The 18,445-nt window shown below is 39.0% G+C and overlaps 1 protein-coding gene across 1 annotated transcript in view; it reads left to right on the forward strand.

Moving 5' to 3' along the window:
• Positions 1-16,665, forward strand: part of LOC124251544 (zinc finger protein 665-like) — a 47,747-nt gene extending 31,082 nt beyond the window's left edge. Inside the window, 2 exon segments of the mRNA XM_046684421.1 lie at positions 12,782-14,485; positions 14,488-16,665. Of these exon segments, the coding sequence (XP_046540377.1) occupies positions 12,782-14,485; positions 14,488-14,609 (1,826 nt within the window). The 3' untranslated portion in view covers positions 14,610-16,665.
• The last annotated feature ends 1,780 nt before the right edge of the window (positions 16,666-18,445 follow it).

Here is an 18,445-nt window from a genome sequence, read left to right on the forward strand (position 1 = left end):
TTAGTTAAAAGCAAAGCCAAATACCTCCCAAAGAGTCCCCCTTTTACAAGCCTCGTTATCGGCACATGGCATAAAACATTCAGAAACAGAAAACCAAAAAAAGGGGATAGGTTAAAATACTTGATTTATCTAATTTAATCTTCAAGTTAAGAATGTTCCAAATAACTGAGAAAAAAAAATTTTAAAAATTGCAGTTGCAATTGCAATTATATTTAGTAATTAACGACTTCAGCAAAATCCAAGATGCTATCCATTAGCTCTCAAAAGTACCTGGATTCTTAATTCCTCCGAGAAGGTGTGGATTAGTATAACAATTTAAATTTAAAGACAGAGAAATTAATTTCCATCCATACAAGAAGAGCATTTTGTTCTTTTAAAGCAACGTGTCAGCCCTGCATCCCCACAGCCCAGGGCCTGGCCCCATAAAGTCCCTGGAACCCAGCCCAGGGTTGCGTCTGCCTCCCACGTGCAAGGGGACCAGGAAGAGAAATTCCGTTCTGGTGTAGTTAGTATAAAATTGCACATTCCGCGCAGGCACAGTTTTGCATTTCATGTTACATTCCAGTTTCCGTCACCGACAGAGAAACATCAACTATTGCTTAAAGAAGCAGCTCTAACTGTCTGGGGTCTCAGACCTTTCGCCCGGCCCCGGGTCCCCTCTTCAAAGCCGCGCTCACAGGACAGACGTCTCTCTCCGCTCGTCAAAAAGCTCTCACGGTAACCGTTTTCAATTTGTTGAGAGGAAATATCTTCGATTCCAGGATAAGTGGACCAGATATGTCTAATTCTGGACCCAGCCTGACCCCAGACAGATTTAAAGGAACCCAAAAGCAGAGACGCAGACACTTGGGTTGAAGGACAAGCCGACCTGGAACCTGAGAAGCTGCAGAAAACGCCAGGCCCCGCGCCCCCAACCCCGCCCCTACGTCGACCCCGCCCACACCTGTCCTGAACGAGTCCCGCTCTGTCGGCCCCGCCCCGAAACGCGCGCGCACGCGCAGTTTCCTGCAGACCCGGAAGTGGATCTCGTGGAGCGCCTGCACGGTCGGGTCAGTGAATCTGTTTTTGTGGTTGGTACTTGCGCTTAGCGGTCCTCGGGCCCCCATCCTCCAAGCTGGGCTCGGGGGTCGCCCCGTAAGTTTGAATCTCTGAACCTGCTCGTCCCTCTCGCTGTGAGTTCGTCCCTTTCTCCTCTCGCGGCGTCGCCATAAGACGTCCCGAGTCCTGTGGCTCCGGGCGGGTTCGGGAGTCGCGTCCGTTTCCGGTTAAAATCACTCCGAGGCAGGTGCCGCCCGACCTTTCTGCCTTCGGTTCACGGAGACGCCGACCGGCTGCTTTTTCTGCTCAAACCGTTTCTCTGACGCCCGACTCCCCGCCCCCCGCCCCGCCGCGTGGTAGCGGCCTCACTCAGGAGGTGGATACAAGCCCTTCGTCCCCAGCAGAGAGAGCAGAGGGGGACAGAGGTGGGGAGAAAGAGGCGGAAATATGTGGAGTTAGAGGGTCACCAGAAAGTTTCGGGAGAAAGAACAGCAGGCGTTGAAACAGAGGTTACAACATAGTGGTCCCAACACTGTAGGAGGAGGAGGAATAGAGAGGGAGGGAAACAAAAGGATGCGGAGAAACAGGGAGAAACACAGAAATGGACAAAGGAGAGAAGAGAACTAGAAGGAAAAAGAGAGGCAAATACAGAGAAGAAAACACACAGTGGTGGAGAAAGTCAGGGACCCAAACCCAGGGAGTAGTGAGTTGACTGGATATGGGATATTAAGGTGTGAAGTAGTCCTAACTTGTGGCTTTATAATTAGTTTAAGATTTGTTGAACTGCTTAAATTATGCCGAAGAGAATGAGACTTACAAAACCAGGTGTTTGTGGCGCCCGCATTTTCTAACTATTGCACCAGAAGAGAATTCCATTTGCAGCCCCTGTCCCCCCTGAGGGCACAGACTTAGCTCAGTCAATTCCAGGTCACCCTCTTCCCTTTCAAGAAATGGGGAGGACTGTCACCTGTGGCTCATCTCATCTTTTCTAAATTTGATGTGTCCTCGCACTTGGTTTAACTTAACTATTTTTTTTAATTTCCAAATTATTTTCCCTATTAATTTTATTGTGCAGGGTATGAGGTTTATATGCTTGCTACTCTATTATATATTGGAACTATTGTTTCATGTCTGTAAATAAGTGATAGTATTTCCCTATGCATCTGGTAAGGATGTTGATAACATTCTAACATTGAAAACCTAGTTTAACCAGCTAGTTTAATAGGCAAGAGCTTCTTTCTTCCCTGAAGTGACCTGTTAAATTAGGGACCGCTGAGCTGAAGCCTCCAAATAAGTAGACGTTCCTCTCAAGTCCCCTGTGCACTTTCTGTGCAGATGTTGAAGGATGGGCTGTGTCAATGCAAATAATCTATAACCAATGTATAAATCAAAATTTGGGTGAGTTTCTTATGAGCCTGATCTGTGGACTAGCCTGGGACCTTCCTTCCTCAAGGAAAGAAGGGCACCGGAGAAGTGGGTGTACAGAGTGGCTATATACCATCTTGGAACAAAGAGCGTACGTCACGTATGATAGGAATATCCCTTTTACAACAGTCATGAGATTGCCTGGCCTGCACAGCACAGGTATTCACACAGCAGGTAGCAGGTCTTCTGTCTTGAGCTGGGTGGACATGGGGTGGGCGCAGTAATTAATCCCTAGCCTCGGGAGAGATGCTTATCCTTAAGGAAATGCCAATGTAGTGGAAATCATGTCTTAAGGGCATTTGTTCTTGTCTTTGGGACATAGCAAGTGCTTAAAGCAGATATACAATGCATGCTCAACGGCCACATCAGGTCCTGTTGGAAAAAACAAGGTCAGGCTGAGTTAGTTTTACACCAGATGGATTCCTCATTTACTCCAATATCTCCTATTGCTTGCCATTTATTTATCAGCTGGATTAATGTGGAACTTTGTTCCAGTAGGGCCATCTCTTCCAGATGATCCGACTGCTCAGAGCTCATCTCCATGTGATGCTCTTTCATGTTTTCCTAGACAATTATTGTAACTTCATTTTGTAAATATGTTTCTGGAAAACAGGAATTAAACGCTTGGCTTTGATTAAAGCTGTGAAAGAGAATCTTCCCTTTCTCAGGAATAGGAAAGGTAATCTGGAATTAGAGCAGACCCTTTCTACTGCTCAACCCAGATCACCACTTACACCCAGGTCTGCTCACTGAGCTCAGCCCTCTTCAGGGTAACTTGGTAAACTTACTCCCCCTCTGAGCCTTGGTGCACCACCTGTAACATGGAGTTGAGAGAGCAGACCCGGAATTCTGAGTCTGAGCAAATGGGACCCCTGGAATGATGTTCAAAAGTGGGCATGTTGTCTGCATTTGGTAGTTTTCTGGGAGAGGGTGCCAGTTAGAATTAGAGATTGAAATGTGTCCCAGTCCTCCAAAAAGAATGAAAACCTCTGAGAAAGAGGCAGGGGCAGAAGCTCAGACAGAGGCATGCATCGCTTTCAGCTTCACTCTCTGCCTCTCTGTGTTTCATGAATAAATCTTAAGTTTGAGTGTGTCATCTCTTGGCAATAAACCCTCTTATGATTTCCCATCCCCCTCAGGACAAAAACCTGAACTTCTCAGTATTGCTACAGCAGGGAGCTCTGGAGCTGGGTACCCCTTTAGAGTTGGTCCATATTGAAGGAAGGGACAGACTTTTATATGCTGCATCAACCACTCATTGGATGCTGACCCCCTGGGGAGGAATCAAGCACCAGGATGAGGCAGTTTCCTTATGCTTCGTGCCAACTGGATAAAGGACAATGCAGTTGCAGCAGAGTGTGTGGGTTTCAAACAGTAGCAGGGGCGGGCTTTCTGAAGAAATGGTTGAAAAACTCATATAAATGGTCTCTGTATGCAGTTTATTGTCCCTGCATCCCTCCTGTTACAGTGGGCAGCAAAGGGTGGTCTGTCACCTGTATCTCTTGTGGCAGAGGAAGGGGGTGTGTTGATTCTAACTGGAGAACAACATATTTTTGTCATACAGAAGAATCTAACCTGAGAATCTCAGAGGAAGAGGAAGGAAAGGTGGAATGGCTCTTTCTAAGGTAAAAATCCTATTCTTAGCTGATTGTTCTGTTTCTCCTTCCTAAATTACCATATTTGGTGCTTGCTAATCTTCTCTGGCTCTGAAGGGTCCCACCTAAAATGTTGACTTAGTGTTGTTTGGGTCACAGTACTCCCCAAAGTACTGTCGAGATTCAGTGGAATCCCCACCAAAATCCCCACAGCCATTTTTGCACAAATCGGAAACCCAATTTTAAAATTTATATTGAATTGGTAAGGACTCCAAATAACCAAAATAATGGTGAAAAAGAACAAAGTTGGAGGACTTAAAATTCCCAATGTCAAATTTTACTACAGATCTAGAGTAAGCAAAACTGCGGTTCCACCATGAGGATAGAAATATAAATCTGAGCAGTAGGACTGAGAATCCTCAAATATACCCATACATCTATAGTCAATTCCTTTTTCACAAGGGCGCCAAAAACTTTCAGTGAGAAAAGAATAGTCTCAGAAGTGGTGCTGAGACAACTGCATATCCACATGAAAGAGAATGAAATTGAAACTCTACCTTTCTCCATATAAAAAAAAATTCAAAATGAACCAAAGACTAAATGTGAGACATAAAACCGTAAAACTCTGAGATGGAAACTTAGGGGTAAATCTTCCTGACCTTGGATTTGGCAGTGGACTTTTAAATATGACATCAAAAGGAAAGAGAGAAAGACAAAATAGGTAAATTGGTCTCCATCAAAATTAAAAATTAGGAAGGTGAAAGGGGTGCATGTGTGTGGTGATGGATTGTAATTAGTCTTTGGGTGGTGAACGTGATGTAAGCTACACAGAGTTCGAAATATATTACAGTGTACCTTTGAAATTTATATAGTGTTATAAACCAATGTTACCACAATAAAAAAATAAGAATAATTATTAAAAAAATAAATGAAAAGAATTAAAAATTATGTCCCTGGAAGGACACTGCCATGTAAATGAAAACACAGTCTACTAAATGGGAGAAAATGTTTGCAAATCGTGTATCTGGTCAGGGTCTAGTACACGGAATATATGAAGAACTCATACAATTCAACAACCAAAACTCAAGAACTCAATTAAAAAATGGTCAAAAGACATTAATAGACATTTCTCCATAGAAGATATACAGTGGCCAACAAGCACATGAAGAGATGGTCAATGAAATTAATCATAAGGAAAATGCAAAGTCAATATTGCAATGAGATACCATGTCACACCCATTATGATGAGTATACTAAAACAAAATAACAAGGGTTGGTAAGGATATGAAGATACTAGAATCCTGATACATTCCTGGAAAATGTTGTCTCTACTGTGGAAGACAGTGTCGCAGATCTGTAAAACGTTAAACCATGTACCCAGAAATTCCACTCCTAGGTATATAACCAAAAGAATTGAAAACAGATATTCAAACACCTGTTCATAACAGCATTGTCAGCATTAGCCAAAGGTGGTGACAACTCAAATGTCCATGAAAGGATGAGAGAATAAACTAAATGTGGTATAGTCATACAATGAAATTATTCAGCCATAGGAAAGGAATGTAGTCCTGATAGATATTACACCATGGATGAACCAAAAATATTCTAAGTGAAAGAAGCCACACACAAAAGGTCACCCATTTCATAACATTCCATTGATAGGAAAATATCTAAAATAGGTAAATCCAGAGAGACAGAAAGCACATTAGTGATTACCAGGGACTGGGGAGAGGGGAATGGGAAGCAACTGCTTAATGGGTAATGGATTTCCTTTGGGATGATAAAGATGTTTTTGAACTAGATAGAGGTGATGTTTGCACAACATTATTAATGTATTAAATGCCACTGAATTGTACTTAAAATGGGTAACTTTATGTTATGTGAATTTCACCTCAGTTAAAAGAAAATTAGAGACACATAACTTGTTCAGAATTATCTTACATGATTCAGTGAAAACACTCACTGCAGGCAAGTCAGTCCTTACACATCTCTGCTTCTCTCATTTTGTGTCAGAATAAGAGCCCTCTCCCTGTCCACATGGTGAAATATGCTTTCCTTTCAGGGACAGTTGACATTCAGGGACGTGGCCATCGAATTCTCTCAGGAGGAGTGGGAAAGCCTGGACCCCGCTCAGAGGGCCTTGTACAGGGACGTGATGCTGGAGAACTGCAGGAACCTGCTCTCCCTGGGTGAGGAGAGCTTCCCTCCCGAAATTGGTAACTACTGTTGTACATCCTTGCGTTTTCCCTTGTGAGTCTCTTGGGAGCCCCGGACTTGCGTGTCTGAGTTTCAAATTCCTGTTCTTAAGAGAGTGATTGAAGCTGCTTTGACTCAGAAAGGAAAGGTTTCATAATGTGGCATATGGATTCTTAAGTCCCCCTTTCTTCAGAAGTTCTGTGCATTTTGTGCTTGTTTAATGGTGGTTGCAGAACATCAATAATCAGAGAACCTTATGGCAAATTTTTTTAAATATCTGATTCTGTGGCTTTACTCTTGTGCTTTTGATTCAGTAGTTCTTGGGAGAGAGCTGGGTGCCTGCATACTTAACCCCTTAGCATTCAGAAGGAGGCAGTCAACTGAGTGATTTTTGAAATACTTTTCTAGACCCACCTATAATGTCCTCTCAGCTGAACAAAGAGCTGGGAATGTGTTCTGGAAAAGCATAGCATATCCTGTTCCATTTTTCTTTGTAAGTTGAAATCTCTCTTCAGTAGAATATTATCTCCATTTTCGAGTAAGGGAAACAGCCCTGGACTATGGAGAGTGAGGGGAAAATAAGAACAAACGCAGACAGATGGGAACGTGTGGAGATGTGAGCACAAGTAAGAGCTCAGATAGATGGGCTCAGAGCAAGCTGCCTTGATTAAATATTGTTTGGGAAACTCTCCTCAATGGGGAGAGATCTGTGGGAAAATAAAAGTTTATTTCTTGTGAGCTCTCAATTTCCCCCCACCAACCACTTTTACACACTTAGCAGTGTTATTGAAGTGTGTAACTGTTTAAACTTGCACCATCCCGTGATGCTCCAGCCCACGCAGAGGCAGGCAAAAGCTGTATCATGACATACGATGTGCTGTTATCTGGCTCTTCTCACCACTTTGGTCCTTTGGGTTGAGGGAAAGCAAGATGGCTGTCTCTAAGGAGCCTTCTTTCCCCGGATCTCTCTTGGTTCTCCATCCATATGGATCAGAGCTGAGGCCTCTGTAGTCCTGACCCCAGGACCTATTCAGTTTCCACTCACGTTTCACGCCCTTGGGAGAACTTCTCAGGAGATAGACAAACAAAATAGCTGCTCTTCCATTGTCTCTGGGTTTCCATGAAACTCCCTGGGCTTTGTCAAGCCCTGTCTGCCTTTTCAGGCCCCTCAGCCATCTCTTCAGTTTTCTTTTTGCCACATATGTGCAAAGCAGAATATGATTGGAGATTGTTAAATAGATTTTAAGATTTGAGATTGTTACTGAGAAGTAATATAAAGACTGGACACTTGGACCCTCTCTCTGGTTCCCACTGCTACATGGGACTCTATCTCAGTCTTTCAGGCCTCTGCCCCACAGCCTGTAGGCACAGCACATAGGCCCTTCTTAAGAACTAAGCAGAATCTGACTCTCTTATTTTTCTCCCATACCTTATATTTTATCCTTCTTTCTGCTCTCTCTTTCAGGGAACGTAGAAATACCTGGTCTCCCTGATATCTTATTTTCCTAAGATTTTGTCTCTGAAACTTGCTTTTGAAACAACACGCTCCAAGGGTCTGAAGTTTCATCCTCACTTTCTGTTGAGATAACTCATCTTTAGGTGATGAAAACTTCTGGTGGACTCTCCCATGGAGGATGTTTACTGGGTAACAGACATTCTGGAAGTAGAACATTGATTAATATTAGAACATCATCCTCCTACGTACGGAAGTGCCTCTTGAAGCCACTGGGTAGTGGATAGCATGTCCCAGGACACTGAGGTAGAAAGTATTAGGAGAGCCTGACAAATGTTTCCAGTTTCCTGTTTTTTGAGGAGTTTAATAGTGTCTCCCTAGGGGCAGTATGACAGTATTGTTCAGACTCGTACAATCATCTATCTCCTTTGAGCCAGCAATAAATAAAAGGTGCACGAACTTAACCTAAGGAGAACACTGTCCAAGTTCACAACCTAATTTCTGTGAGACTGTTGACTAAACTACTGTTCCTGTCACATTGTTTATCCCGTGTGTGTGCTTTTCTTCATTCACCTTCAACAAATATGCTTTGACACGTCTTGTTGAGGGAGTTTATAAAGTGGAATGATGCCTACATTTTAAGTCTACTGTAATTTGTTTTCTTTAAGTTACTGATAACTTTCATCTTGCAAGTTTCAATGTTATAAATGACCTTGTTTTCTATTTATTTAATCAGTTCAATATTTTTGATGATATTTTTAGTGTTCTTTATTTCATATCTGCAATTTGGGGTTGTGGGGTCATGGAATGAGTTTTGTTTTATATACTTTATATGATTTCTTTCTTGAGTGGCTATAACTCAATATTAGTTTCTCCAAGACCTGTAGAACCTCTAGGATTTTTTGAAAATAGTGTTAGTTATTATTTTTACTTCTGTTTCATATTACTTAGTGCTTAGTAGTGTTGAGACATGTTTTTTGATAGACAAGTTTTTTGAGCAGTTTGTTTCACAGCAAAATAGAACAAAAGGTACAGAGATTTCCCATGCATTTCCTACCCCCACATAAGCAGACCCTCCCCATTATCAAAATCCCACACCAGTGTGCTATATTTGTCACCATTCATGAACCTACACTGACACATCATCATCACCCAAAGTCCATCTTTACCTTAGTGTTCACTCTTTGTGTTGTACATTCTATGGGTTTGGCCATTGTATAACGACACATATGTACCACAATAGTATCTTACAGACTAATGTCATTGCCCGAAAATCTCTGTTCTGTGCCTGTTCATCTCTCCCTCCCTCTTAACCCCTGCAACCACAGATCTCTTTACTGTCTCCATATGCCTTTTCCAGAATGTTCTATAGTTGGAATCAAACAGTCTATAGACCTTTAGGATTTTCTTCTTTCACTTAGTTATATGCATTTCAGTTTCCTCCATGTCTTTCATGCCTTAATAGCTCGTTTCTTTTTAGTGATGGATACTTCCATTATCTGGATGTACCTCAGTTTATTTCTCCATTCACCTTCTGAAGGACATCTTAGTTGCTTCCAAGTTAATGGCAGTTACAGATAAAGCTGCTATAAGCATTCATATGCAAGTTTTTATTGGAAATAAGTTTTCAGCTCATTTGGGTAAATACCAAAGTGTATGATTGCTACATCGTGTTGTTAGAATACCTTCAGTTTTTTAAGAAACTATAAGCTGTCTTCCATTGTTGCTATAATATTTTGCATTCCCACCAGCAATGAATGAGAGTTCTTTCTCCACATCCTTGCCAGTATTTGGTGTTGTCAGTGTTCTAGGTTTGGTTTATTCTCATAACATGTAGTGGTATCTCATTGTTTTTACATGCTTTCCTCAATTAAATCTATTGAATTGTTGAAACTGAGAATGTTCAGTATGTTGGAAAGTAAATGAAGTTTCTTACCTACAGAAATATCATTCAAGTGGTTTTTCCATATTTTTTTATATAAGATACTGTAGTTTTTCCATATGTATGTACTTTTCTAAAAAATACTTGGATTTGATGTTAATTTCACTGACTTTTTTTTGCAACGAATAATTTATTCTAATAATTATTCTGTCTAGATTCGTCATGCACATCTTGGTATACTAACCTAATATTTAAATATCCCATTTTATTTAATAGACAATTTAGGCACCTTTTACACTCCGCGGTTCCCTCCTTACTACTGCTTCTGAGACTCGTGTTGCCCAGACAATTTAAGTTCTTCAAATTATGTATTTCAGTTCACCCATGAAACCTGTTTTGTTCCCTGTCCTCCCTTTCACCTGAATTCTGTAAAAATCACCTGGTACTTGTTGACACACATCCCATTGCTGTCCTGTGGTTCTGAGTATTATTGGATAGTTATGTTGCTCACCACATCTCTGCACATAGACCTCTGTCGTGGATCACCATGGTACTGCCAAAAATTATTTCTACACTTAAATGCTGCTACTAACATCCTTTTTCCTTACCAGCCATTCTGTGCTCTAGGTCATTTAGTTACACCCTTAAAGGGTACTGCTTTCTGATGTTTGTGAAGTCAGAATTCATTACTTTTAGATAAGTGTGTATTAATTTCTATAAATTCATAATGATAATTAGTATATACCTAGTAATACATATAGTAAGCGTACTTCTCACATGCTATGTCTTATAACTTTGGGATTGTAATATAAAGAGATCCAAAGAAATGACTTCAAATAGTTAAAATATTAAAGCAAAAGAGACTCTTATTTTTGTATAACAAATAAGGACACTTGGACTAACAAACTCAATGTGTCAAAACTGATAAATTTCTATTTTTAAATCTATATAATATAGTTCATAAGTTATGTTTTACCAAATATAATCACATGCCCCAAGAGTTGAAACCTTGATAATAACCTCCTGCTAACTTTGTTCCCACCGTGCAAGCTCTGTGCCCCCTGTCAGAGATCATCCAAAACCCGTGGTCACCCTCTATTGCTGGACCCTTGAGCGGGTTTTATTGCATCCATATGAGTTTGTAGAGAGTGAATTCATCCATTCTTCTCTTGGTGGTCATTTCCAGGTTTTTCCCTTTGGGTCTTACTAAGAATGTTCTTGTACATGTCTTCTGGAATTTATATGTGACTCTCTTGAGTATATGCCTAAAAATGGAATTTATGGCATATTCACTTTGATCACTTTCAGAGCAAATATTGGAAAAGATATAAATTTACATTCTTCCCATAACACCACACTGTCTCCGTTTTTAATCTCTTCTCTTGTTTGCCTCATCTCATGGAATAGTTCCTACAGAATGAGTATTACGCCTCTTGCTGAAGGAGTTCCTCTCTTTTTCAGAGATTAGAATTTTAACTGCTGTAGCATAGTCATATTCCCATAGGTTGCAAGCACAAGCACTGCTCACACATTGCCCATTACACCCTGCCCTTCACTCTTGCTGTTCTAAATCCTGGTCCTAGCATTTCCTTAGATCTTTTATTGATCTAAATGAATGACACTGGTGCCTTTCTGTATATTAATTTTGATCACCTAGGCACCCCAGTTTCCATAGGACCTATGCCTCCCCATGCCACATGCGCTGCATTATATCTTGTACACTTTGTTTTCATAATTTTTTTCTGTATTATTTTCTCTCATCTTAGATATTAAATTTTCAAACTATGTCCTATATACTGTCTACATTTTTTGAACCTCTAACTGCATAATTGAATGATACTCCATAGTTACAGAGTTGGTCTATATACTAGCTATTATATAACTGCAGGCATGAAATCATAATTGAGATATCTGACAGGCTTCCCTAATTTTTAATCTTTATAATAATATGTGTTTATCTGAAACCAATATTTCATATTTACTGATTCTCAACATATTGTTCCTTTTTACTTTTGTGTGCTCCATTTTGAATATAAATTCTTTGCTTAGTACCTTAGGAAGAATTCTTTAGAATTTCAGAGACTATTATTTTATGTAATTGTGGTTAGTTATTAACTTACCTGGTAATTTATCATGGGTTAGAAAATGTTCTGTTTATTGTTATTGTTTTATACATTTTTTCTTTCAGTATCTTTTTTCACATCATGTCAACACACCTTATTATAAAGATTAAGAATTACAGAAAACAATCTCAAATCTCCATTATCGTTTTATGCCTATGGTTATATACTAGCCAGTAGGTAGATCAGCTCCCTAACTATGGAGTATCATTTAATTATCCAGTTATATGGGCAGAAAATATAGTATATATGGTGTGTTTTGAAAATTGATTATCAAAGGTGGGAGAAAAATATTAATATGGGAAAGTTGTAAAACTAAAAATTTAGAAATCTGTATATTACAATGATATTTGAAGACTGCATCAGAAATTTCATAACTATGTTCATTATAAGGATTACTTTTTGTATAATTACCTAATTCAATATAAACCATTTATCTTCCAACTCTTTTTAGTAGGAAACCTTTCTGCTGGATTTGCAATAAAAGGATTATCACAAAGAGAGGACATTAATGAACGAGAATTCTATCATCTACTGATATTGGAAAGAAATGAAAGCCATGGCATCAAGGATTTTGACCTCAAAGAATTCTTGGAAAATATGCATGAGTTTGGGAGTGTGTGGGGATATGATGTAAGAAATCACAAAGGAGTGCCTTTAATCCATAATGGACAGTTCATTCATAGAACAGATGAATGTAATAAATCTACAACTAATTTTCTTCAAAAGCAGAGTGTGTCTGTACGAGATAATACATACCAATATTGCATGCATGGTGAGCCATTTATAGGCAATTTGTTAAAACTAAGAAATATTGTAAGTGATGCTGGAAATGAGTATATAAAGTGTTTGGAAAATAGAACTGGATTAAGTTTGCAGGCACACCAGATGGAACTGCAGAGATTGCAAACTGAGGAGAAAATTTATAAATGCAATCAAGTTGAGAAGTCTGTCAATCGTGGTTCCTCAGTTTTGCCACTTCAAAAAATTCCTCCTAGTGTCAGAAACATTTGTAATAAATATAGGAAGGTTTTTAAATATCTTTTGTTACCTGCACAATATGGGAGAACACACACTAGAGAAAAATCTTACAAATGTAATAAGTTCAGGAAGGCTTTTAGGAAAAGCTCATACCTCTCAAAACATGAGAGCATTCATTCTGCACAGAGACCTTACAAATGTAATGAGTGTGGCAAAGCTTTTAATAAGTGCTTGAACCTTAGTAGACATCAGAAAATCCATACAAGAGAGAAACCATATAATTGTGATGTGGGTGGCAAAATCTTTCATCAGAATTCAAACCTTGCAAGTCATCAGAGAATGGATACTGGCGAGAAACCTTACAAATGTAATGACTGTAGCAAGGCCTTTGCTAAACACTCAAGGCTTACTCAACATAAAAGAGTCCATACTGGAGAGAAACCTTACAAATGTAATGAATGCAGCAAAGCCTTTGCTAGATGTTCAAGCCTTACTCAGCATAAGAGAATCCATACTGGAGAGAAACCTTACAAATGTAGTGAATGCAGCAAAGCCTTTGCTGAACACTCAAAGCTTACTCAACATAAAAGAATCCATACTGGAGAAAAACCTTACAAATGTAATGAATGCAAGAAAGCCTTTGCTAGACATTCAAGCCTTACTCAACATAAGAGAATCCATACTGGAGAGAAACCTTACAAATGTAATGAATGCAGCAAAGCCTTTGCTAGACACTCAATGCTTGCTCAACATAAAAGAATCCATACTGGAGAAAAACCTTACAAATGTAATGAATGCAGCAAGTCCTTTGCTAAACGCTCAAGGCTTACTCAACATAAAAGAATCCATAATGGAGAGAAACCTTACAAATGTAGTGAATGCAGCAAAGCCTTTGCTAGACATTCAGGTCTTACTCAACATAAGATAATCCATACTGAAGAGAAACCTTGCAAATGTAGTAAGTGTGGCAAGGTATTTAGTCAAAAGTCAAGCCTTGAAAGTCATCAGAGAATTCATACTGGTGAGAAACCTTACAAATGTAATGAGTGTGGCAAATCTTTTACCCATTTTGTGTGCCTTAAAAGACATCAGAAAATCCATACTGGAGAGAAACCTTACAAATGTAATGAGTGTGGAAAATCTTTTAACCGATTTGAAAGCCTTACAATACATCAGAAAATCCATACTGGAGAGAAACCTTACAAATGTAATGAGTGTGGTAAAGCCTTTATGGATGTTTCATACGTTACTCGACATAAAAAAATCCATACTGGAGAGAAACCTTTCAAATGTAATGAGTGTGGCAAAACTTTTATGCAGGGTTCACATCTTACTCGACATAAGAAAATCCATACTGGAGAGAAACCTTACAAATGTAATGAGTGTGGCAAAGTCTGTAATCAAAAGTCAAACCTTGCAATTCATCAGAGAATTCATACTGGAGAGAAACCTTACAAATGTAATGAATGTGGCAAAGTGTTTGCTGAGCGTTCAAGACTTACTCAGCATAAGAGAATCCATACTGGAGAGAAACCTTTCAAATGTACTGAGTGTGGCAAAACTTTTATGCAGAGTTCACATCTTACTCGACATAAGAAAATCCATACTGGACAGAAACTTTACAAATATAATGAACCTGGCTAGGTTTGTGGTCAAAAGCAAAACATTGCAATTCATCAGAGAATTCACACCGGAGAGAAACTTTATAATAGTAGTGGATGCAGCAAAGCCTTTGCTGAGATTTCAGGCATTACTCAGCATAAGAGAATCCATACCGGAGAGAGACCATACAAGTGTATGAATGTGGCAAATCTTTTACCCACTTTTCAAGCCTTATGAAACATCAGAGAATCCATACTGGAGAGAAATCTTACAAATGTAATGAGTGTGGCAGACTTTTACCCAATTTCCAAGTGTGACTAGGTATCAGAAAATACATACTGAAAAGGGACATTACAAACCTACTATGTGTGTCAGTCCTTTTATTCAAAAGCTCAAGCTTTGAGGAATCTCAGAGGATCATAATAGCAAAAAAGCTTACAAATATAATGATTGGCACAAAACTTATGCAAGTGTTCAAGCCTTACTCAACATCAGACACTCCATTGTGGAGAGAAACCATATAATAATAATGTATGTGTCGAAGCTGGTAACCAGGGCCCACACCTCACTTGATCTCAGAATATACATCTTTGAAAGAAACCACATAAGTGTAATGTATGGTAAGGCATATCCAAAATTTAAGCCTTGTGGAACGTAAGAGAATTCTTACTAGAGAGAAATCTTATAAATGTAATGAGTGTTACCAGCTTTATCAAAAACGTACAACTTTGTGGTCATGAAAGTATTCATATAAGGTGGAAACCATACAAATGTGTCAATGCCTTTAAGCAATGACCTCATAATATGCCAAAGAATTCATACTGGAGGGACATATTATAACACATTTGAAATGTAATGAAGGTAATAAATTGTTTAACCAATTCTCTTAATGGAATAAAATAAAATTCATACTAGAGAGAAGTAAGTCCTTTAGTTTTGAAGATTCAGAAACCTCAGATGTTAAATTCCACAGAGATTAAAAGTTAAAATTCTTTCTAACTCAAGATGATGTGTGTCAATGAAATCTGTGGAAAGGTCTATCTTCAGTTTATAAAATATTTTTGTTCAGTTATTTGAGGTTTCATGAAAAGGCTACATTATTATTGATGACTTACAACCTGAAGTTTGAAACCTGTTGATGTTATACCTTCATTATTTGCTTTTCATTTGTCATCCTATCATAATGGTCTCAGGGAAGGGATTGGTACGATGAAAGGACTTGCTTCATTAGGTGGAGTTTATTCATATCCATGAAACCTGGAAAAACTAGGACGCTAATTTTAAAGTACAGTGTGGTATAAATTTGAGAGCACAGGGAGTGGCAGAGAATAGATGTAAAATATTTAAATTATCATGCTGTCTGTGGTCACAGCCCCTTGTGTAGATTTGTTGTTAGGACTATGGGCCTTTGACAATTGTTATAGGAAAGGATCGCTCTACCAGATGATCATGAAAAAGAGTAGGCCAGAACGTTAGAGAATGACATTTTCATGTGAATAGAATGATGGTTACTGGGGATGGCATATGTGGTACAAAAAATGGAGGGGGAATGATGGTATCCCTCTCTGTTGAGAGGTAATAGGTGTTGTATATCATAGATTAGGGAAATTAGTCTTATTTTTGGAAACTGAAGAGACAGGATTATAGAGGACAGTTTGATCAAAAGAACCAGAGTAGAGTGTGCTTCTGAAAGATGCAATTTGGCCACTGAAATTGTATTTTTATACCCCTTTATTTAGCATATATTATACTTCTCATGTCTAAATAAGTAAAGTGTAAATGTTTTTTGGTAACCCTGAATGAATCATGTGCCTTCCCTTAACCCGAGCATATCCCACCTCATTGGGGTGCTTCATAAGGAACACTAATGATAGATACATCATTATCCTTTCTAGGTTGAATGGTGTCTATAACTCTTTCTTTCCCTGTTGGATTAAAACAGTTTACAGCTTTGGAAATATATATTCATAATTTGCCTATGAGGTGTGCACTCCATCATGTCTCCCAGACTATTTCTGTGACTATAGTGAAAATATCATAGCAGTGCAATTTCAGACTCTCCTGCCCCTAAGACCTGCCTCCCCAGTCATAAATATACACCATATGTTTATAATTTTAATGCCATTTTTTTGTGCTGAAATAAGATCCATGGCTTGCACCATTACATAATAGAAACAAAGAAATACAGCTAGCATATGAAAAATAGGAAATCAAAGAAAATTTCAGAAATAAAGATAAAAATAATACTATTTTTTGTACTTGGAGCACTCGGAATTAATTTCAAAAGATTAATGTTCATGAATTTCTTAAGAATGAATGTATAATGGGGATTGTTTTTTGATAGATAAACTAGAAATTTCATATACAGGCAAACTTCAGAGATACCATAGCTTCGGTTCCAGATGACTGCAATAAAGGAATATTGCAATAAATGAGTCACAAAGTTTTTGGTTTCCCAGTGTATATAAAAGGTATGTTTACACTTTACAGTAGCCTATTAAATGTGCAATAGCATTGTCAACAAAAAATATCTGGAACATGAGAATGTAGTTAGGGAATCTTTATTGCTCATACAGTTTGCAAACCAGGGAGATGCAGCCTCTGGAATAAACTGGAAGCTCGCTCCAGAGAGGGTATCAGAAGCCAGAGTTTATAAAGGCAAAAACCATAGACCACAGAGATTATTTTCAAAGTCCTCTGATTCATCAGTTCCCCTATAGATACTGGTGTTCTAAGATCAGTTATATCAGCCTTCTGGCCATCTGCCAGGAAGGAATGCTGTTTCAGGTATGAGTTGTAGTTTTTCTGGGAAGAGACTGCGTGACTGCACTTTGCAGGGCCATTTGACTGTTTTTTTTAGGTTCCAGTTAGCCACGGAGAGTTCATTTTGTCTTTCTCTTTTCAGGGTCCTCTTTTTTAAAAATTCTAATTCCATAATTCTCCCTTTTGTTCAAAATCTGCCACAGGCAGCGCTGATGATCAGTTTGGTGTTTGTCCCATTTCGGTGCTGAAGTGGCCTCTGCCTACCTCGGGTCCATCTAGTTCCACAGAGGGACTCGTGGGCTTAGTGGGACTCAGTTATTGAATTGAGTAACTTGGGTCATGCAGGTTAGGGATCCATCCAGGTACCTGTCATAGGTCAATTGAGGTCTCAGAGTGGAAGTTCTTGGAGGTTCTGGTGATGGTTACATTTATGGTTGGAAAATGTTGAGTCATCATGATTCGGGTTGGTGTTTCCCAGAGGCATGTGTGGAAGCAAGCTGGAATTATTTTAAAGAAGAACCAGATGCTTACTTCTAAAACCAATGATAACACAAGGCCCTGGAAATCCAATCTTACAAGTTAACCCAGACTTGAGGGTAATCAACTAAAAAGATCTGGAAAGCATGGAATGGGGAAATAGGAATGAGGTTCTACATGTAATCTCTTACTTATCGTTAGGCAGGGCCACATTTGAGCAGCAAGGCAGACAAGATGAGGGAGAGCCAAATTCAATAAGATGTGCCTATACATTGATGAGATCGTCTTGAAGAGACCTTGAAGTTGGGGAATCAAGTGTATTGGCTCTCGTCATCACGAGACCATCACTGTAGCCTGAATGCTGGTTTTACAACACTGAGTAAAGACAACAATGATTAGTTTAAATATGATTAATACCTGGATTCGAAGGAATAACAGAATTAGGAGATAAAATGTGGATCACAGAAGTGTGCTGATGCCCATAGAAAGACAACTAAATATATCATTTAGACTAGGGGTAGGATCGCTAAGGTCATTTACTTGCTTTTTCATGAGATCTAGCAGAGATGACACATTGGGATACTCCTCAGGTATAAAAACACAGCATTGAGTTTGCATGATTGCACATGTACCAGCCTGTGATGCAGTTATAATATCGAGGGCCATTCTATTTTAGAGGAAGGCTTTACTCGTTAAAGACATTTTAGTATTCAGTAATGATAATTCAGTTTGACTATCATTAAGGGCCTGTTGAGTGAGCTTAGTCAGGGCTTCTATATGTGATATGACATCCTCTAATCCTATAGAAGGAATATAGCACCCCGGTGATCATACCAGTGAAAAATTGCATGAGTCCATCTGGGTTTGAGGAAAGAGAGATTAGTGACAGTTGTTAATTTAGGGTGAGTCCTTC

The sequence above is a fragment of the Equus quagga genome, chromosome 13 (assembly GCF_021613505.1).
Source record: "Equus quagga isolate Etosha38 chromosome 13, UCLA_HA_Equagga_1.0, whole genome shotgun sequence".
NCBI classification, from domain to species: Eukaryota; Metazoa; Chordata; class Mammalia; order Perissodactyla; family Equidae; genus Equus; species Equus quagga.